Source organism: Kryptolebias marmoratus, linkage group LG20, assembly GCF_001649575.2.
Source record: "Kryptolebias marmoratus isolate JLee-2015 linkage group LG20, ASM164957v2, whole genome shotgun sequence".
Taxonomy (NCBI): Eukaryota; Metazoa; Chordata; class Actinopteri; order Cyprinodontiformes; family Rivulidae; genus Kryptolebias; species Kryptolebias marmoratus.
Genome location: NC_051449.1, coordinates 7,701,134 through 7,722,901, shown reverse-complemented (window position 1 = coordinate 7,722,901; position 21,768 = coordinate 7,701,134). Strand labels below are relative to the sequence as shown.

Below are 21,768 nucleotides of genomic sequence, written 5' to 3'. Positions count from 1 at the left end.
AAAGACTATTCAGTACAGCAGGACATATTTTCTCTCCCAAAAGAGCCAGACTGGACTCCAAAAACTTTGAAAACCAACTTCTTCTGAACTTGAACAAGAAATTCTTGACGCAATATTAAAATGTCAGTTCATGAAATGTTAGGACAGGAGACAAGAAATGTCTCCAAATGGCTCGACACACCTGGTTTTGCTTTGTGTTAAATAAAAACTTTCAAAGGTATAATCATTCCTCTTTCTTATTTTGATTAAAGGTGTTTAACTCTGCATGTCATCCCTGAAATTCTGATGCACAGAATCACAGTCCAAGTGTGAACGGTGTCTCAACGAGACTAACCTGTATAAATAAAGGTTGAATGAAAAAAAAAAGTACTTTTACTTTTAATACTTAAGTATTTTTAAAAGCAAGTACTTTCTTACTTTTACTTAAGTAAAAATGTTAAGGTGGTACTTTTACTGGAGTACATTTTTGTCTGTTTATTTGTACTTTTACTTAAGTACAGTGTTTGAGTACTTTCTCCACCACTGCCAACCAGTCTCCAACAGTCACAGCCCAGTGAGATGCCACCATAATGAAACAGACTGTATATAAACACACTCATATGTAGACAAGCTTGTCTATTAAATGTAAAAAAATTCAGCTGGTTGGAGCTACTGTAATATTTGAGCAGCTGAATTGGGCCTGTGAAAAGATGCAAATTATTAGTAACAATAATCATCAAGTCTGCCATATTCAGACTAAAGTATTTCATGGCTGGGAGTTCTGCAGCAGCCACCCACCTGTTCTGTTTCAGTGGAGATGAATGTTTCGTGTCTGAGTTATATACATCACCCAGGGGAGAGGCTTCCTCGCTGTCCTATTCTTCCTTACATAATCTGCCCTCTGTGCTGTCAGACTGTGTCACTGTCTGCTGCCAGTCAGAGCTGTGGAAAATTATCACTCTGCTTATGTGTCGCCGGAGTGTGTGAGCGAGTGTACTTCAGCTGAAGTTTTCTTTTTATTCAAGGACAGAACTCTGCCATCTGCATAAATACAGAGAAGGAGGTTGATTAGCTGGTACGCTAATCATCACTGAACACACACACACACAAGCAGGCACGTATTTGTTCTGCGGGGTCACAGTCAAAGTGGGTGTTTGTTGTAGACGTTTTCATCCCTTTCTTGTTTCATATACCAACTATAAGCACCCTATGACACAAGACAAGCCTCTTTATTCCAACAATCTGATCACATCCGACTGAGGGTGGGCTGTACTTGTGGAGTAATGAGGTTGTTTCGTCTTGTGTCTGTGCTCCTTTCGTCTGCGGCGTGTTTTGTCGCCACTTAATCAGCGTTCAGAGTTTCAAACACACTCTGATGTTGGAGAAGCCACAAAACGGCTTGTGTTTTGACAGAGGTTTATTTACATGGTTTCTGAAACTCTGAGATCACTGAAGATGCTAAGAGATGCTACAGTCTAGCCGACAGAACTGAGAATTGAATGCCTGGCATTCCTTAAAGGAACGCATGTCACCCGCTGCCTTTTTCAGAAGAAACTGATTTTCTGTTGGCTAAAATCATTTAGCTTTGGCAGTCGTGTTGAATTCGATCAACTCCAGATGGTAGAATTTTAAATGAAGATCTAATGGTTACTTTCTGAGAGTTTCGTTAAAATTAATCTAGTAGTCAATGAGATATTTTGCTAACAGATGCTGTTGACTCCCAACAGTTAAGGCCAATATTTTAAGCAAAGCTGTTGTGTAATGTGTAGCGCTCAGAGTACGTCTTGCTACTAAACACACCAAATTTTAGCTGAGTATCTGTGAAATTAACCGAGTTATAGCTATTTTTGTGTTTTCTACAATCCGTTGACTGTGGCAACCATCTTACATTGAGTTGACTCCAAAAGTTAACTAGTTGTAGGTGAACATCTGATGGTTCCTTTCTGAGAGTTTCATTAAGATTTGTTCAGTGGCTCATGAAATATTTTGCTAACACTTGCAGACAAACAGAGCAAAGCCATTATGGTCTATAATATATAGCTGTAGCTAATATAGCCTATATTTCTGTCAAAACTCGAACTTAATGTATCATTTTTCTCCCCAAGTCAGAATTTAAGCAGATATGGTGCTATTATGTGGTTTTTTTTTTTTGTGTGTGTGTGTGTGTGTGTGTGTGTGTGCAAATTCAGATCTTTCTGCATTTTATTAGGCACATGAAACCTGTATTAGAAATTGACTATTTGTCTCATTGGTCAAGGGTTTGTTACTCAATATTTAATAACATTTTTTACCGCAGAGTCTCATCAAACGTCAACAGTCTGACAGCCACAGTTAGTTTTCATAGTTCGGAACAAAACAAAATGTAGATCTGCTTTAAAATATCTTTCAAAAATCAAATGTTAGAGTGTAAATATATCCCTCTAAGGTATGTAGTTAGTAATGAAAGCATTCAGTGTGCCCAAGCCTTACACTCTGCATGCCTAAGGGCACAAAGATTATTTTAAAGATGCAGAAGTGTGTGTGTAATATAAAGCCAAGCTGACTGAAAAAATAAGGAAGAAGAGGGAGTGGCTTCCCTTCCTACTGTCAAACTCGCATTATTTGCACCGTGATAAATCCCCCAAACTATGCAAATGCATGCACGCTCCAATGTGTGCACAGTTCCACAGTCAAAGGCAGTCATCTGTGAACGTGTGCAGGCTCAGCAAAGTCCCTGAGACTCGAGAGCAGGGGGAAAAAAAATAATAGTATTTAGCTTTTCAAGGAGTTTATGTTTGGCTTGTTTTTGAATTTGAGTTTGGGCATTTCACTGGTATGGGTGGGAGAGGAAAGGAGAGGAACAGAGGGTCATGGTGAGGAAGGTGGGTTCACAGAAAGTAGGAACCAATGGAGTGAGAGGGGTTAGAGAAGGAGACAGAAGGTGAAAATAAACAAGTGATTAGGAGAAAAGCACTGATGTAGAGGGAGAGCTGAATTAAACAGGTGATGAAGAAGCTACAATTTGGGCTTGATAGAAGGAATGAACTTAAACACTACAGAGGAAAAGATCATAAACTGCTTAAGTGAGGACACTGCAGACATCTGTGTTTGAATCTATAGCTCATACATACCTGTCACTACCTGTTAGGATCATATTTAGAGAAATTAACATATTCGCTTTCCTGCTGAGAGCTACATGAGATTCTGTTTGCTTGTTGGAAACTGGCTGATAATATCAATATTTAAGACCAGTTTGTGTGTTAGTTTTTGCCATTTAAAATGTGTTTTTACATCTGTGTGTCAGAAAACAGTAGTTTTTTTTATTGGCTGGGGCAATTTACTCAGTTATAGTTTCAAAGAGTGAATCGATAGTGTGAAGGTAGGTTCTTCTCTCTCATCATTATGCACTGCTTGGTGAGATGTTTTATTTAAGACGTCATGGGGGGTTTTTTGCTTTGAGAATAATGAGGTAAAACCTTTGTTTTAAAATAACACTGTAATAGTGGACTACACATAAATCACAGAAAGAAAATGATTTCTTTAAGTTGAAAAGAGGACAAAGGAGGGGTGAAGTAACTCCCCGGCACAGCTACATCACAGTGAAATATGGCTGAGAATATTCCCACAATTGCGTCTTTGCTGGAAAAACTCTTTCTTCCCTACAGTGAAATATTTTTCTTACCATTTCAAATCTAGTTTTGGGCACTTTTGCACCATGCTTAAAAATACAGTATATCTAAAGTTTAATGGTATCACAGACTGGGGCTGAAATACGGAGCAGATCAAACAAAAGCAAAGGCAACGAGAGTGTGCAGATTAGAAAATGGAGAGCCACTGTATGGGAAAGAAAATGCCAAACCAAATAGGGGAGAAAAGAAAAGAAAGTTAAGAAGTCTGCTTTTAGAAGGTAGAGTAGGTGAGCTGTTGCTGAAGAGCAATATCAGGCATGAATGCTTTTTAAGACATGGCGATTGCATGAATCAGAGAGCCACAATAAGTAAGAATTGTTCATTCACTCCACAGAAGCTTTATGTTTGGAGATATGAATATCAATGTCTCTCTTAAGCCAGGGATTTAAGCCAGGCTTTACGGTGGAGCAGATCTGTCATTTTTGTTGTCCTCACTCCATTTGTTGTTGCATTAGATCTAAATCTCTCTGCAGATTTGTCCTTGTGTGAGTCTTTGTCGTAATGATACCCCGGTTTGTCTAAAAGTTGTGATTCTATGGTTTGTTTAAAATTATCCACCATAAATTTAGGTTTTTTTTTTATCCCCTCCCGCAGCTGGTGCCTGTGAGGTTCACAGCTCTCTGCGCTGAACGGTTTGTTTCTTGTAATGATATCTGGTCTGGCTGGTTTTAAGTCTTTAACAGAAGCAGAATCCTGAGATCAGAATGGTTAAAATCAGCTGGTTTAGTTGGTCAGCAGCAAGTAACTCACAATTTCACAGAGATTTATAATGCCATTTTTATTTGTATATAATAGTTTGTTTTAAAAGGTTTTAAATGTTGTTTATTTAAATGTGTACTCTTTGCACACTGGGGTAAATGAGGGTTATGAAAGTTAATTTATTGTCATGTGTAACAAAGACAGAGCCACGGTGTAATGAAGTTCTTATTTTACACAACTTCCTGTAACTCCTATGAAATTGAAATAAAGTAAAAAAGGGAAATTGGTAGAATGGAGTAAACATGTTAAAAACAGAGGAAATTCTTCATGAAAAAAACTAAATTAATCAAATGCTGTCTGAGATAAATTATTGCTTTACTGAATTATACTTCTTGTATTTAAAGAAATTCCTTTATTCTTCTACTTTTCTACTTTTAATAGGTATGTTATTATTTTTTAAGGACTCAGGTTTACCATCTGTCCCCATTATTTATTTTTTTATAGATTAATAGTTTTTCATTTTTAACCAAAGCGTTCACTTATTGTTTGTTTTTGCTTTCACTCTTTGTTGGGTTGTGTGTGTGCATTAGAAGCTTTCTGATTAAATTTAGGAAAATGGCTTATCTTAAAATAATTTCTTTCAGATTGGGTTTGATTTGCACGTATTAGCATTCTCTCAAGATGTGTTCCTCTCTTTGTTGTACTTTCCCCATCTTACAGTTGATCTCTTTTTTTCTCCTTTTTGGTTACATTTCTGTGTTGGTTTGTCTTCCCTCCCTCCCTCCTGTAACGGACAGTACATCTGTCTGTGTTGCAGGATCACTCTGAACGGGATGAAGGTGTCTAGGCCCGACGTCCGCATCGGCCGCTACAGAATGATTAAGCACGAGAGAGACAAACACAACGAGCCCAACCCGCAGAGGTACTGTGTCACTGTCGAAGCTGTCGATGCCCGTCTTTACATCTGAATCAATATCCCTGCTTTTGTTTCACAGCCTTACAGCTTAGATGTTTCTCTCAGAACTCCTTTTTTTATTATTATTAAAAAGAAAATTGCAAATATGTAGCCATCAGTAACACAGCTTGGTGCGGTACCTTATGATTAATTTTCTCTTGGAAATGTAAGGCAGCACAAGGGCATCAGTGAAATATAATGACATTTGTCATCCATTGTTGTTCGTATTATCCTCCGTCAGGCCACCCGATATCCACAGTACTTAAATTATGTTTCATGCCCTTTATTTTTTTAGTAGTTCCTGGTTTCCCTCTCACAAAGTACATATTCACACCTGGGACCTGCCTGCTGCTGGTCCAGCAGTCCCGCTGTTTGATCGCTGAGCAGTCCTCATGAGAAACTGCAAGCCGAAGGGAAAATACTCCCTTCAATACACCTTAGAGGTGTTAAAGTGTATCATTAAAGACTGCCTCGCTGCCAGAGGATCTTTAGGCTCAGTATTTGGCAAAAATGGTGTGTTGACATCCTGAGTCTTGGGATTTGGAGGAAGTTTTTTTTTTTTTTTGGCTGAAGGAAAGTTGAGTCTGCAAAGAATCCACTGCTCCTTTAATTTTACAAATAACGAGGCTGATATCATCCAAACGATGGAGCACTGACTGCACTTTTTTAATACTACTTTACCTACTTTTTATGGCGTTGTTTCCCTAATCAAAAAGTAAATTTACATACTTCTGAACATCTTGGTGTAACTTTTTATGCAGTATGAAAAAAAATGTACATCACTGTTGCTCATTATTTCACCAGTACTGAAACACATTTCTTAAATTTATGCACTCTTTTTCTTTTTGTCTTTCTGTTTTCATATTTCCTTTCATGTCTAATTATGCCTCCATCCTAAAGAAATTACTAAATATTCTCCAGTTTATGAATTAGTTTTTTTTATGTGTGTACTACTTTGAAGGCTTGAAACAATGACAGGCTTTGCTGCAGAAACATGTTTATAACTGATAAAATGTTTGACTCGTTTCAGGAAGTTAAAAGAAAAATGCAAAAACCTTCTAAAATGCAAAAATACAAATGGTATTGCTGCATTATGTACTGTCATGTTACCTAAAAATGGAAATATAATAAGTTGAAAGAGAATTATGGTATATCTGATCAAGATTGTTTTAGATATCCCCAGTTGAGGGACTACCTCCCTAATGAAATACCAAATACTCAAACTTTAAATGGAGTACCTAATGTGGTTTAGACATCCAGAGTAAAGAGCTCAAGGCAGCTCTGCTCAAGATGGTGTACTTTTCTCAACTAAACGCATTAAAGCTAAATGGGAGAAGAAAATACATACTCGGGTTACAACAGAAACAGTGGCCTAACATGAGTGAGTCGCAGAATGAAACAACAACAAAAACAGCTAGGAAAGAATTTGCGTGGAAAAGATGTAATTCATTATTTTATCACACCTAAAATGAAGTCTGAACAGACCTCATTACAACATCTCTGTTGTGTGAGATGTGGAGATACAAGGGCAAACTACACATGAAGGTGTCATCAATTAGTCTTCCTGGTCAAGTGTTCACTTAATTAAAACTATACTGAGACACTGAGATATGCACTACCTGAAGAAGGCAAAGTTCTGTATCTTAGTGATATAAATGACCATAAGTCAATGGAAATGTATAATACAGAAAAATAGACTTGACTCATGACATCTTACTTCAATGTTGGTAATGTAATCATGTCTTTTTTTCTGTCTTATGTATGTGTAGGTATAAATATATACACGGAGATTAAAAAAGCTCGAAGACATGAGGTCGTGTTAAATATGTCACACTAATGCTTTTGTTAATATGCAGCTGAATGTGTAGTTTTGTCTTATGTAAGCATTAGACGGGATTATATGAAGTATGTAGAAGTGTAGGATGAGTAAACAAAATAAAAACAAAATTAACTCCTTGAAGACCATGGCTTGGCTCTTCTGATGGATGGGAAATACTTTAAATTGCCAAGGACAAAGTATTTTCAATAAGTCTAAAAAAAAATTGTTTTTCACACATAAAGCCCAGGGGCTCGAAGGCTGCTTTTTTCACTACCCCCCCGGTTTGAATTGCTTTTCAGACAAACATGCAAAAATGCCTCCCTCATAAATGTGCTATTTTATGCTTTGATGAACGAGACCCAATATGCAAGGATGAGCCCTTCTAGACACATTAATCACCAGGAGTATAGCACCTCACATTAAGCTGCTTAAATGTGGATTATCACTGTTTATTCTCCGCTAAGAGCCCCCGTTTTCATGCCTGGATAGGCTGGCCAATGATGCCTCTCAGTTCAAAAATCGATAGCTGCTCTGGCTCGTTCTGAATGAAGATGTAGTCAAACGTGCTCCCACATCCAATATTATAATAGTTTGATCTCACGTGACATTATTATGTCACAACATTTAGAGAGGAATGTGCTTCAGGACTGTTCGCAGTGAGTTCTGCTTTAGTCGTTCCTTCTAAATTGGTTTTTAAGAAGATTAACAGCTGTTGGCAGCAGGAGTCAGAAATGAAAGAGTATTGACTGTCTGCTGCTGTCAAACAAAATATGGCCTGCCTTGAAGTTTGCATGTCAAGTACTTTACTGTAGGTTTTATTTTAAAGTTAACTCTCTTCAGTATATCTTTACCAAAAGGGATTATAGAAAAGAACATAAACAACTGAACTAAAACACCATAAACATTCACAGATACCAAAAAGGACAAATATTCTCCTTTTTCTAAAGGGAGGAAATTTTAAATAATCAAACCTTGAAAGATCATATTTATGCTTTACTGAAAGAAAACATTTTGTATCTATTATTTGAATATAATATATTGATATTATATATTATGATTCAGCTGCCACCCCCCTAGAACCACCTCTGTGTAGATGACCCAAGCTGTTGTTGATTAAAAGTATGACTTAATTAAAAAAATTAAATTGTTGTGTATTCTTTAATTTTTTTGCCATTCACGGGAAGTGAAGCTTGTGATTTAGAAGTGTTTTGTTTAGACATATTAATTCTGGGTTTGGGAATTTGTCCAACTTTCCAACTTCACTGACTCTTAATAATGCTCGGTTGCTTGTTCTCTAACAGATTGAGGTCCATTAGCAAATTGCTGTGCACACTTTACCAAAACATTCACATAAATATCCTAAACTGAAAGAATGGAGAACAAATCTGCGTGTAGCGTTTGGAGCAACGGGTTTTCCAGATCTCCAATTTTTACTTGTGCACTTGGCCCGTTCTGGGCTCTATTAAAGACACAGAATTTTCTTTTTGTTTCCCCGTTTCAACCACTTACTGAAACATTAGAGAAGCCCGATGCTCGTCTAGATGCTGTTTAACTTTAAAACAACTATCTGTTTCATAAAATGACAGCAATAACTTCAATGTGAAAATGTTTCATATAACCCGGCTTGTGTAATGCATCATTTATCACTGCTGTGTGTGTTTGTTTATGTGTGTGTGTCTATGTTGTGTGTGTGTGTGTCTAAGAGAGAGATATAGAAAGGGTCAACGATCCCCCCAGTAATTGCCCGCTGAAATGACACCAATAGAGATGGGAGCCGGCTAGGTCAGAATGGTCCAGTTGCCTTCATCAGAATCAATAAATCAACATCTAGACCCAAAGATAGTGTGTGTGTCTGTGTGTGTGTGTGTGTAAATATACATATTGTGTATGCCTGATTTGGATTGATACACAGATCTTGTTTTCCTTCTCGTCTTGCCGGTTGCTTTGCTTGTTCTTTCTGGTCAGCAGACCGGACTTCTTTCAGAAGCGCCGACATCATTGGGGACACTTTTTGTTTGAGGTTGATAAAATATTCATAACTGTGGCGAGGGGGTGAAAGAATCACCATTTATTAGTCAACTAAACTTTATTTTTCAAGCCTCTTTGGATTCTTAATATCATGTGGTGGAAACCACAGGTTATAGGGTATTCTGAGGGAGAAGAGAGCTCAGATTTAAATAAACTGTGGCAGCTCAGAATGGTCAGGAGGCTGCGAAAAGAGGAAATGCCAGCTCATGATAGTTTAATCAGTCTGGGTGGAAAGCAGCGCCTTTCCTCTTTCTTTTTGTGTCTCTCTTTGGGCAAGAAATGACTGTAAATTGATCACAGTGCAGCTTTAAAAGCTTTTCGGTCACTCAGGAGGAAAGGGTTAACTCAGTTTGATCAATCAAATCATCTAGTATTCTCTCTGAAAATGCATGATGTGAAAACCAGTGAAGAGCAGTTGAGCATCAAGGTAACCCCTCCTCTCCGAGATGCATGAAACACAAAAGTGCTTCGGACTGAAAGCTAAGTCGCCTTGATGTTCATGATGGTTCACTTAACTTGTCCTCTGTGGGGAAAAAGTCACTCATACTGATAAACCGAGCTGCGCTTTCTGCTTTTCGCCTCCAGGTGCAGGTTTGCTTTTCTGATTAGAATTGGATTGATCATTAAGCCTTTTGGGACAGTTTATCGGGAGTACCTGTGTAATGTCCAGCTTTTACCAAAGGAAGTGTTGTACTGACTGCCTGATGAATGTTTGCTATCTGCACACACACTTATGTATGCACATTCACTTGAACGTAGACAATCTTTCACACAAGAGTCTATTCTCCCAGCTCGTTCAGAGATGCTGCTTAGGCATAGCAATGAGATACTGGTAAGAAAGAGGCACATTCATCACCAGCTGAGAGTATGCGTTAGAACACACACACACACACACACCAACACACATTCTGTCTGGCAAACGGCACCTCTTGCTTTGCAGTTGAATGAGATGCTCAGTAACAATGTTCAATATTCTATTCATATTTTATCATCCTGAGACAGTGTAGATACAGATCGAGGGTATGTTTGTGTGTGTGTATGTGTGTGTGTGTGTGTATGTGTGCGTGTGTGTGTCAGTGTGTGCCTACAAAATGGGCCTCTAAAAGAATTAGGTTAACCTCATCTAGAAGTAAAGTTTACCATCCATTCTACAATCTTATAAAACCCTATAAGATACACTTTTTTCACTACTTTTTATTAATTTTTTTTTAAAACACATTTGGATCAGACCCTTTTTATGATTTCTGTGGAATGCTTGGACTTTGTTTATTGTCATTTTTTTCCAGAAATAACCTGATGTAGACAAAACTGCTGTTGTCATGACTAGCTGTGGGTATGCAGACACAATGCACACTTACTGGGTAGTAGTTTACAAACTATTTTGTCTATTTATTGTCTGTCTTAACTTAATGTAAACCCATAATTACCCACTCAAATTAGCAAATTATTTTAATTATAGATGACTTGAAACTTTTCAACGAGACCATATGCTGACCAGGAAATTGTTCACTGAAACCAAGTGAGAAAAATAAGGTCTTTTTTTTATCAGACTAACTAATAATTTTTCAACCACAAAAATATCTTGGCTAATCTCTACCAGTTGTGGAAAGGTTTTCTGTATTATTTACTAAAAAGTAAACAAGCGTACTAACATTTACTTGTTTTTGCATGAACATTAGCAGCCAAGCTAGACTTTATTTTGTCTGATCTGTGAAAAGCGGTCCTGGTTGGCACATGTGTGTGAGAAACTGACTGTCTAAAATGGCCTAAGAGTCTGAAAAGTGAAGCCAATGAGTCAAAAATTGTTAGCTTGATATAACAACTAAGAAATAAACAACAGCTCTATCAGTTACTGCTTTCTCCAATAAAAAAAATACAGGAAAAGCTGGACTTCTATCCGATTTGTGTAGAAGGGTCCTGATTGGCACTTAAGAACCGCAGAGTTTGCCTTTTAGAAAGCGAATGAGTGAGCTATTATCAGCTAAGCTGAACTAACACTTTAAGACATTTTTCTACTACAAGGTTGTATGGGACGATTTAAAAAACACGAGTAGGAGAAAACTAATTCCCTTGCGTTTGTTAAGATCCTAGAGGAGAACTGTTTCCCTGTGAGACCCTCGCCAGCATTAAAATAGAGCTTTTTTCAGTTCAGTTAGGACTTCTGGAAATCAGGCTAATGAGTATACAAGAAGCACTGCCTTTGCCTTGCCCTCTAACTCTACAAAATAAAAGACAGCAACCTTGAAATTAAGTGTAGAGAAAGTGTGTGGATCTGATATTCTCTCTATATATGTAGAGATTAATTTATTTGGGCTTAATCCTTAATGCTTGATAGATTTATCTAAAGATCTTTTTTATATCAGAATATCTTCCTCCATCTGTCATTCTCCAATATATATTTTATATATTTATCTCTCTGCCTATCTATCTGTCATCCAGGCCTCGTTTCGGTTTGAAACACGCTGCTCTTTTTCTCCGCCCCTCTTCCTTTTTTTTTTTTTTTTCTTTCTTTGCACATTCTTCCTTAAACTTATTCCTCCTGCTTTTGGATACAAGCATCAATCCTCAACAGAAGGCACACCGATCTATTTATATGTTATTGTGTCATACTGTTCAATAGATAGATGCTTGACAACATTTTCCCAGTCTCCATTCATGCCGGTAAAAGTTCTTTTTGATTCAATTTGATAGAGACAAAAAGGAAAAGCGATGCAGAAATGTCTTCACCAGTCAGCTCTGACAGGAATCTGTAGACTCAGAGGTCCATGACGGACTGAAGTGACAACTCCACTTGTACATCCAAGCATATCATTAAGAAGACATCTTTTGTTGCAGTCAGTCAGTGTTGTCGTTTGATCAGAGAATGTGCCACTGCTGGGTGTTCGCTCGCATCAGCTTTTTCTATTTTTAGACACAAAAAAAAAAAGAAGGGCAATTTTAAAACAAGGGTGTTGTAAACATGCTGTTTGACATTCACACACCGTGGCCTCGTTTCAGTTCGGCTGCAAAAACTCTTTCTGCTACAAGAGTGTCATAAGGGTTTGCACTGTGAATCAAATTCAACGCCAAGGGTTGCATCACACACTAAACTGCAGCTCAGCATCAGAGCCGTGTGAGTATATGTAACACTCTGACACTCTGAGGGACTTTTTTCTCCCCCCCCCTGCTTTAATACTAAAATAAGGGCAGATGCTGATGTAACTGCTGAATCACAGCCAATGTGAAAAGACGTTTTAACGTAGTTCAGACAAACCCAGGCAGATAATACACAGCAGAAAGATGCTCATCACAATGTCACAGCGCCACCTCTTGGTCAAGAGGATTTCTGCTTTTTGCATCAAAGGAATTTAAATGAGCACTTTAAAGACCGTTTTGATTTATTAGCTGAACCATTTTGTTCTTTTTTAATATTTTTATCTGTTTTCTGAAAACCTGGTTTTAGCAGATCTGTTGGTTTGTGGCCCCAGCTAAAGGTCAGGGTGAACATTAACACCCAACTGACCTTAGAAACTACAAAAATGGCTGTAACTCAGTCAGTTTTACAGCTACTGACCTAAAATTGGTTGTGTTAGCAGCTGAAACTGATCAAACAGGTTAGACAAGATCTTTGTTTAGAATTTTGCACGTAATTATTTGGAGTCAACTCTGTCTGTTAGCCAAAAAAAACCTCACGAAGGACTGGATGGATTTTAATGTTTAATTGTTGCGCGTCTACAACTGAACCCAGTTGAAGATGGCCACCACAACCAGCTGACATTAGAAAACAAACAAATGGCTGTAATTCAATCAAATTTAAAGATATTGTGCTAAATCTGGTGTGGTAGTAGCTGACAGTCATTATCATCCCTTTTTTCGAAACAGTCTTGCTACACCACCATAAAATCAGTCAAACTCAGTACATTCAAGCAAGCACTCACAGAGAGGCAACTATAACTACATGTTATTTTTTAATACTGAACTGCTTTCTTCTTGCTGTTAATCATATCTAACCTCCCTCATTCTCTCCGTACCCTCGCACCCCTATAGGTTCAACAAAATCCAGAACACAAAGAACACGATGAAGAAGGACGGCATCAGCTCCCTGACCTACAAGGTGGTCGAGGTGAAGAAGTATCCTCTGTACACAAACATCTCCGTGGAGATCGGCAAGCCGCCGCCTCGGCCCGTCAAAGGCTAGGGAGAGGAGGTGAGAGGAAGGTGAAGATGAGGAGGGTGCTGCACGCTGACTGACAGAGGAGCAGGGACATCTGGAAAGACGTGGGATGGGAGACGAGAGGACACGCAAGGCCGTCACAGTGTCTCCCCCTCCCTCTGTTTGGTCTTTTGAGATACAAGCTTGATATTTTTTCTCTTTTAGGGTTCAGCCTCCCCGAGCAGCCGGTGGCAGCCATCACCCCTGCTGCACGGCGCCACTCAGTGACTATGAAGAACTCGAGGACCCGAAGGTGGAATATCAGCAGCTCACAGAAAGTCGTTTCTTGAACAGTTCTTTGTAAGCGCGAGGACATCCAACAACACGTGGACAGAAACTATTGTTGAGGGCTGGAAACACAAGGCAACACAGTATTCTAATTTATCACTTTTGCTAGTTCTGGAAGTGTTTCACAGCACACAGAGTGGTTTCTTTTCATTTCAAACTGACACTATAGGGGAGGAGAAAAACAAAACGAAACTGTTTACAAGGATGCTAAATGACTTCAAAATGATGCAGCTGCCGTTTGGGAAATTAGGCATCAGAAAAGTAGCAAACCAGTTCAATAACAAACTTTACAAAGGCCTTTACAGCATGTAATATCTGAGCATCTACAGTGTGGGAAGGAGCAAACTTTCACGAGGAATAATGACATGCAGTGACGATCCACATAGATGTTTTTTTTTTGTTTTAATCTTTCAGAGACAGCAGCTTATCGTAACACATGGCATTAACAGACATGTTGGCATTTCCTTCTTGGAGTTAGCGGCATGGATCTCATTACTCAGACTCCTCTGCTATAAATCAATGAATGTGTATTGTGCCTGCTTCTACTGCAGATAACTCATGAACAACGATGAGGAAAACGATGGAGAAAACTTCTCTTCTCCTTTCTTTCTTTTTTCTTTTTTACACACATAAACTAACATTTTGAAAACAGAAATGGACTACTTGAAAGTTTTGCAACAACAGTGAAGACATGATTAGTTAAAAAGTTTTCCTTTGTATGCAGGCAGGTGGAAGCATCTTGGGAGGGTATTTTATAACATAATGGAAATCTGAAAACAGGAGACCTGATATATACTGACAGCTCAGTTGTGACACTGGAAGAGATTCTGTTTCCAGCAATATTTTTACTCCGTCTCAAGTAGTTTTTATAGAGTAACCCACTCTTTAAGGGTTCAGAATAGCTTAACCGTTGTTTAACATTGGGGCGTTTATCTTATTTTTGCCCACATACATGAGGCAGAAACATCAGAACTGAGCTGTCAGGATATCTTTTACAGTCAAGAAGCATTTTGAATCTGAAAGACGACTTGGAAACTTTTATACAGGCAAGAAAAAAAAAATATTTTGGTCATTTTTAAGCCTACAACATAACCATGTGCTCTTTTTTCTAATATCACAATCCATTTAAACTGTACTGATAGTATTAATATGCCACTTTTTCTCTCTGTCTTTTTTATTCAGTCATTAAAAGATGATCATATCTATGAGGCGAATTCTACGCTTGCAAGTGGAAGTTGTGACATATAAGGCTGGAGAGAAGCAGTATCAGATGAGCTTGATGTTTATTGAGTCTTCTAATTCATTCATAAGCCGTCATTCCTGTACTCGATTCAATTTTATTGCACAGCAGATTCGATTATGTGCAAAACTAGCCACTCAGATTATTTTTTTCCTGCAAAATTACCTTTTTTCTTGTTTGAAAATGCAGAATATTCTCTCTTTAAGTTCTTCCATCACCACATCAAAGCCTTGGACAGCTTTGTCTTGAGGACATAGCTCTGTTTCCTCTGTATTTTTTATTATTTTTTTTGCCTTTCGTGTTACATTGTTACTGTTAACACCCCGAACTGTTGCCTTGACATGTTAACTGTGCTAATTTAAAGGTCATTCCTGAAGAAAATGTGTTGTGGAATGGAAACAAACAGAAATTAAAGTGTCTGTTGCTGCATTTCCACCTGTCTTAACACCTTTAACAGGAACGAGGCTTGAGTCTATTCCTTAAACTGTTTTGTTTGTTTAGTGAAAATTGTTTCTCGGTGTTGGTCAGCCTTGAGGAAGGGAGGAAAAAAAAAACTGTTTCAGGCTGTTTGGCTCGATTTCTCAGCCCTGGCCGAAGGTTTGATTGCTCCTTTTTCTTCAGCATGCTCTATCAGGAGCACACATGCATTCACTCTGTCCACCTTTTTCTTTATGTATTATCTTCCTTTTCACTGGCTTTCCTTTCTTAGCCTGCCAGTCTGGGCTGTGTGTGTCAATGGCTCACTGTTGTGCTTTGTTGTGGACCCACTTCAGGCACAGCTGTGCCTCACAAGAGAGCCTCGTCTTTCAATAGATATCGACAGGGCCTCTCATTGTGTGTTTGAATCTCTGTATCTTTATTTTGTCTAATCTCTGCTTCTCGGCGCACATTTTCATTTGTGAGCNCCCCCCTCCTTTCTCCACTTCTCATTTTGCTTTATAACCTCCCTCTTGTCTGTATTTTCATTCTGCATTGGCAGTACTTCTCCGGTGCTCTTCTGTGTCCCACGAAGGCAGATTTAGAGCAGTCGGTGCATTTTCTTCTTCAAACTGTTTACAGCTGTGCAGTATAACAGATCAGTTCGCATCCGCCGCATGTTCTGCTTTGACGTCGGGAGCGGGAGGTCAGAACGCTTCGAAAAGGCCGGCTTATTTCGGTTTGTAACGCAGTCATAATTTTCTGTTTGGTTTCTTCCGATACACCTGTTAAATATTAAGGGTTGTAGTAGAAAACAGCGCAGCAGTTCCAGGACACCTCGGTGTGGGGCTCCGCTTGCATACATGTTGGTAACCTGTATAAAAAATTGGATCAGTGTGAGTCAGGATGTCCCGAGACACCAGTATGTGTCAGGTTTTAAAAGCAGTGATGTGAAGTGTTTTATCATAATTAAGTGCAATGGGCAGTTTAAATATTTATCCATATAACTGCATCACAAAATGTGTCTTATTTTATTGAAAATGATCAAAGTACTATATAACTTTATGTATAGCGAACCTTTATTGGAGAAAGTTACTAAATTTTCAATTTTTGAAAAAAATTCAGTAACTGTGCTTACCCATGACAGGAAGAAACTATTGACGACACAAAGTTAAAGGGATAGTCCAGTCATCTTTAATGCAATGTTCTGTCAAATGGCTATCAGAATAGCTAACAACATCACCTCTTGGTTGACTGGATTCTCCTTGTAAACACCAAATATTTCACCAGAGTGAGTGAAATCTCTTAATTTGGCTGCTACCTTATTGGTGTTTCAGTCTGAAGTGTCTTTTTTTCCCCCATAACAAGCCGATGAACATGAACGGCATAAAACTATTGAAGTGTCTCTTTAAAACAAGACCAGTTCCAGCTTCATCAAGGCCTATCTGATACATTACATTAAAGTATTTACCGTTTTGATCAAAGTGAAGGCTGAAACTGGAGAGAAACGGCGTGTACAAACAGTGATATATGGCCTCAAGAAGATCAGCAACAGACACGCGTAGCAAACAAATGCATTTGAAACGTGGCCTCTGCTCGAGAACCAAACAGCCATGTGGAGGGCTGGATGTTTCTCATTGAGCTTTCGAAGCGGTTTCCTGCTGTTGATCACACCCGAGGTGGCTGAAGTGGTTAAAACGCATCTTCAGATGCACTTTTTGCTTCATCTGCTGCTGATGCCGACAGGATCTTCAGGCCTGCAGGTATTTTTAAAACTTTACTGTACTTAACGGCTTTTCTTTTGTACATTGAATGTTGAAAATGTTATATCTTATATAGAATGCATTATGTCATATCAAACCTACTTTTTCTATACAATTAATAAATCTGATGTTAAGGATTGTATGATGGTGTGTTTACTGTGATTATTCATGATACTGAGGCGAGCAGCAGAGCAAGTCGGCTAAAAAAAAAAAAGGGCTAGGCTTCACTTGTGTATTTAACTAATGCAAAGGTTTTTTTATCACTCACCGCCGGAGGTGAAGTGACGATATCTTTGCTCGTTTCTGTTTGTGTGTGTGTGAACATTAGCAAAATATTTCATGAACCCCTGTCAGATTTTAATGAAATTCTCAGCAAGATGAACGTTTGGAGTCGACCTCATTCAAGATGGCCACCACAGATCAACAACCTTATCAAACACAACAAATGGCTAAATCTTAGACCGTTTTACAGATTTTGAGTTAAACGTTGGCGTGGTAGTAGCTGAGAGTCATCTCAACACATGCTCCAAGCGATAATGGATCGTGTGAGATACATGTTTAAAACTTCTGCATTCAAGGCAGTGAGCAGAAAATATTCCTCTAAGGAATGTTTGTTTCTTTTTTAGATTTATGGATTTATCGGTGACAGTATGGTCTTCTGCCTCCTGTTACTATGACAACCAACATAAACCTGTTCGGCCTTTTCTCAGTATGTTTTAGTGTAAAGCATAAACCCAGAAGGTGGAATACAACAGCATTGCTATCTCTCTTTTATTTGTTTACAAAAACACAGAGATTGAAAGGGTTGAAAAAACATGCTTTAATTTTGGAATGTTTTTCACAATGTTTTTGCAAAACAGGTATATATTACCATCGGTCCTCACAGTCAGTGTCACCCACCTGGGTCCCTTTTGTTTCAGACAGTTTATTTAATCTGATCTCATACGAACAAATCTGAAAAACTGTAGGGTAATTTTGGAAGCGTAACTGTAAATGTGATACTACTTTAATGCCCATATTTATCAATTCTGTACCATCTGATGAAGCCATTTCCTGATTAAAGGCAGCTATGAGGCATTGATGAGCAGTTGGTAAGTTTTGTATTTACACAGAAATTAGACATGAAATCTTGTTGGTGAAAAAAAACAAAAATCTAAATAGTTTTATACAGTTTAATGGGTGATCATAATGCCGAAAGACTTGCTGCATATAGACCCATAAAAAATAACTTCATGCTACATTAGGTTATAAAGATTGATTCTGAAAGAGTCACTGAGACTATAACTGTATACTTGAAGCGATGCAGGATGTGTAAGCTGTAGAAATACCAGTGGATGCTTTTATGAAATGTTACACATCCCTGACAGTGAAACATCAATAAAGTATTGAGCTGAGAATTGTTTTTCCTGCTCTGCAGTGAATCAGCCTAAATAGGATCCCATTAGACAAAACCATGCGTTCAAATATTGCTCATGTCTTCAACTACAGCACTCCCATTAACACCCATCTTCTCCTCCTCTGGGTTTCAGTCAGCATGGAAAAGAAGAATTTATAAATAAATGGAGAATTGTTTACCGCTCTGCTCAGGCAACTTCTAGTCTACGCTGCGTCAGAGCTGCGTGAAACTTTAAGTGCTGCAGCCACGAGTGACGCGTCAGGCATAAGATTTTATTACATGTTATTTTTTTTATTGACTTTGTTTCGTCTCGTAAATCTATGCAGTACCTCCTGGGTACCTACGCTCTATTAAAATAAAAAAGGCAGACTACTCCCTCTGTCAAAAATGCAACAGCTAATTGATGTTTTTTTGAAAAAGCAGACAAAATATAGTTGAAGCAAGGTCACCTCTTCACGGCTGAGTGTCTTTCCTCCACGCTGTTCTGACTGGAATCACCCACAGCCGACGCGATAATGTTTTTGCCTGTGTCTTGTTTGTCTGTACCGTTGGCAAAATATCTCATTTTAATGAAACTTTCAGAAAGTAATCATTGGATGCACATCTGCAACTGATTAACTTTTGGAGTCGACACAGTCCAAGGTGGCCGCCGCAGCTAACTGGCTTTAACCTACACAAAAATGGCTACACCTCAGGGGATTTTACAGATCCTGAGCTAAAACTTTGTGTGGTTGTAGCTGACAGTCATTCGCAACACATGCTCCAAGTGCTAACAGATCACCAGAGATCATATATCAATATCGAATGCTGGTGCCTGTTATGTTATTTTCAAGGTTTGACCAAAATAGCTATAACTCCATCAACACAACATGATCTTAATCTAAAGCACTGGCGTCAAAAACAACAGGCAATATGCTTTTTTTCTTTTTCAACAAATACTAGACCTTTAACATTACTATAGAAATTTCTGTAGAGGCTAAATACTAGAAAAATAAGGTTTTGTTCTGCTTGTCTCTACATGAATTTAGATTTAGTGAAGACTTTGTTGCTTTAGGTGATCAGTTGTGCCAGCCTGATTCTGGCAATTCTGGCAATCAAGTGCCATTTTTTTTTTCATTTTCAGATTGTCATTAACTTATCACCATATGTCATTTTTTAGTGATACGGTCCAAGAGGATGTGGCGTGCAGCTCATCAGCCACCACTGAATATGTATTTTAAGGTAACTGCTGCTCCCGCGGGAAATCAGTGTTCGTGGACAGGTGGTGGCCCAGGTGTACAGTTTTTCAGGCGGGAGCAGGTGGCGAGGCGGTTGCCCTCCCAGTAGCCGGCGTCCTGGCCGTCGTGACAGCGACACTTGGTGCAGGAGTTGACCCAAACGGGCTCTCCTGCAGGAATCACCTGACTGCGCAGTTCATCAGCGTAACAGTTGGGACCTGGAGGAGGAAGAGGAACGGGGGGGGGGGGCGTCACTGCATCTGAAGAGATACTAACAAACAAAGTTTAGCTGTTTTACCCAGCTTTATCCCAAACTGTTTCCTTCAGCGTACCCTCCTTGCATTCGGGACAGCACTTCCCAGGTTGGTACACAGGATTGACACAAGGTGGAGGAGCACAATCTGCAACCAGACACCGGGCGATGCCGTCGTTGTCACAGGTGCACTGCTCACACTCTGACGGCTGGAAGACACAGCGTGACACACAACTGTTTAAAATCCAACCATAAAGGCAAGTAGGAGTTATTTACTGACAGTGGGGGGAAAAGAAGAGAAAGAGAAACATCACTAGCATTGCCCCTCACTTCCTTCTCATGCCTTGTCAATAGGGGGCACCATTCACCTCTGTTTTTTTTTGTTGCTCACTCTCATGTTGGAAAGTTTTAAAATGCACAAATTTATCCTTTAGTTGTGACAAGATTTATGGACATTGTGTCATAGAGTCTAAGCCTAAAATGACTGTGTGCATTTATATTTTAAATGTAAAAATAGGTGCTCATCTTGCATAATGTGAAGTATCACATAGATCTACTGTACATTATCTAAAGCTTTGCTTTATATTACCCATTCAGTGTGGATAGGAAAGGTAAATTTATCATATATTTTTGTTTTAGTAGTCCTGTGATTGATTTGTTATAGATGTATACAAATATACTGTAGAGTTCAGAGCTCTTATGCTTTGAAGGCATTCACTTAAAAGTCAGAAAAAGTAAGAACTCTTTTTTTCTCATATCAATGGATAATGTGCCCTTAAATCAATTTTGTGACCTATAAGTGACTGAAAATAAGTCAATCCTTCACTATACTGGTCATATTTGTTTACCTACACAGACTGTGGCCAGCCTGATCATGTGACTCAGACTTTGTTTACATTGCATGTGGACCACATTTCAGAATTGCCTTCAATAAATCTGGAAAACTACTTGAGTAAACTCTTTCAAAGTGCACCATCTGATATTTAGGATAACATTTTTATGTGTGTCTTCATAGTTTGCAATGAGTAGCCTTAAAAAAAAATCATGTAACATATATATATTACACTGTTGTTGAGACATCCTTCTACCAAAAAGGAAACTTTTGAAGAGACATATATTGATCCAAATTGGAAATCCCAATAAGGCAACAACAATGTCAGGAATTTTGGTAATGTGTGAAGCTGTGTGGTGGATCCCGAGCTCACCTGGAAGTTCTGCCCCAGCTCATACACCACCCCCCGGTACTCGCAGCCGATCTTCTCGCACCTGGGGCAGCAGTCGGTGGGGTAGTGGCTGACATGGATGCAGGCGGCCGGAAGGGACGTGCACTCGGTGCGCGCGCAAACGGATCCCTCGGCGGTGCACTCGCACTGGGTGCAGTGATCGGAGTCTAGGAAGTACCATTCCCCCACGTAGTAAATGCTGCCGTTGTCCTCGCAGGTGGTTTCCTGCTGCCCCGCCACCGAGAAGCCCGCAGCGGTCCGCGCGCACAGCAGGAGCGTCAGAACCGCCGCCGCGCAAAGTTTGCGCTCCGTGCAAACTTCTACCATGTTGTACTATTCTGCTCCAAAATGGGGGTAAATAAATAAACTGCAGTCCAACGGGGGTTAGTGGGTAAATTATACAATTTTATAAAAGTGCTGTTTCACATCGTTAAACCCAGTGAGACTCGATCTGTGCTCCCAAGACAGCCGTCCGCAGGGACTTCAAGAAAAAAGTCCGGAAAGTGGAAGCTGGGAGGATAAAGAAAGTTGGAGCCTAATGGAGCAAGTCCCTCCCCTTATTTATTACAGTAAAGCACACTTAGATCACACTTTAGTCACGTGTGTTATGGTTTTGAGGAGTTGTAGACAT

The 21,768-nt window shown here is 39.1% G+C and overlaps 2 protein-coding genes across 3 annotated transcripts in view; one reads left to right on the top strand and one right to left on the bottom strand.

Moving 5' to 3' along the window:
* b4galt2 (UDP-Gal:betaGlcNAc beta 1,4- galactosyltransferase, polypeptide 2) overlaps window positions 1–14,689 on the top strand; it is a 139,757-nt gene extending 125,068 nt beyond the window's left edge. Inside the window, exons 7-9 of one of the 2 annotated variants that reach the window (XM_017426053.3) lie at window positions 5,164–5,268; window positions 13,175–13,334; window positions 13,506–14,689. In XM_017426053.3, the coding sequence (XP_017281542.1) occupies window positions 5,164–5,268; window positions 13,175–13,325 (256 nt within the window). In that variant the 3' untranslated portion in view covers window positions 13,326–13,334; window positions 13,506–14,689. Of the gene's footprint in view, window positions 1–5,163; window positions 5,269–13,174 lie in introns of both variants that reach the window. The other variant, XM_017426052.3, reaches the window with a different exon arrangement.
* Window positions 14,690–19,303: 4,614 nt separating this feature from the next.
* On the bottom strand, window positions 19,304–21,651 carry zgc:113531 (uncharacterized protein LOC541359 homolog). The gene is made up of 3 exons (XM_017425963.3): window positions 21,120–21,651; window positions 19,994–20,123; window positions 19,304–19,879 (listed from the first exon to the last, which is right to left on the bottom strand). The coding sequence occupies exons 1-3, from the start codon at window positions 21,462–21,464 to the stop codon at window positions 19,689–19,691; spliced, it is 666 nt and encodes a 221-aa protein (XP_017281452.1). The 5' UTR covers window positions 21,465–21,651; the 3' UTR covers window positions 19,304–19,688.
* Between the last annotated feature and the right edge of the window lie 117 nt (window positions 21,652–21,768).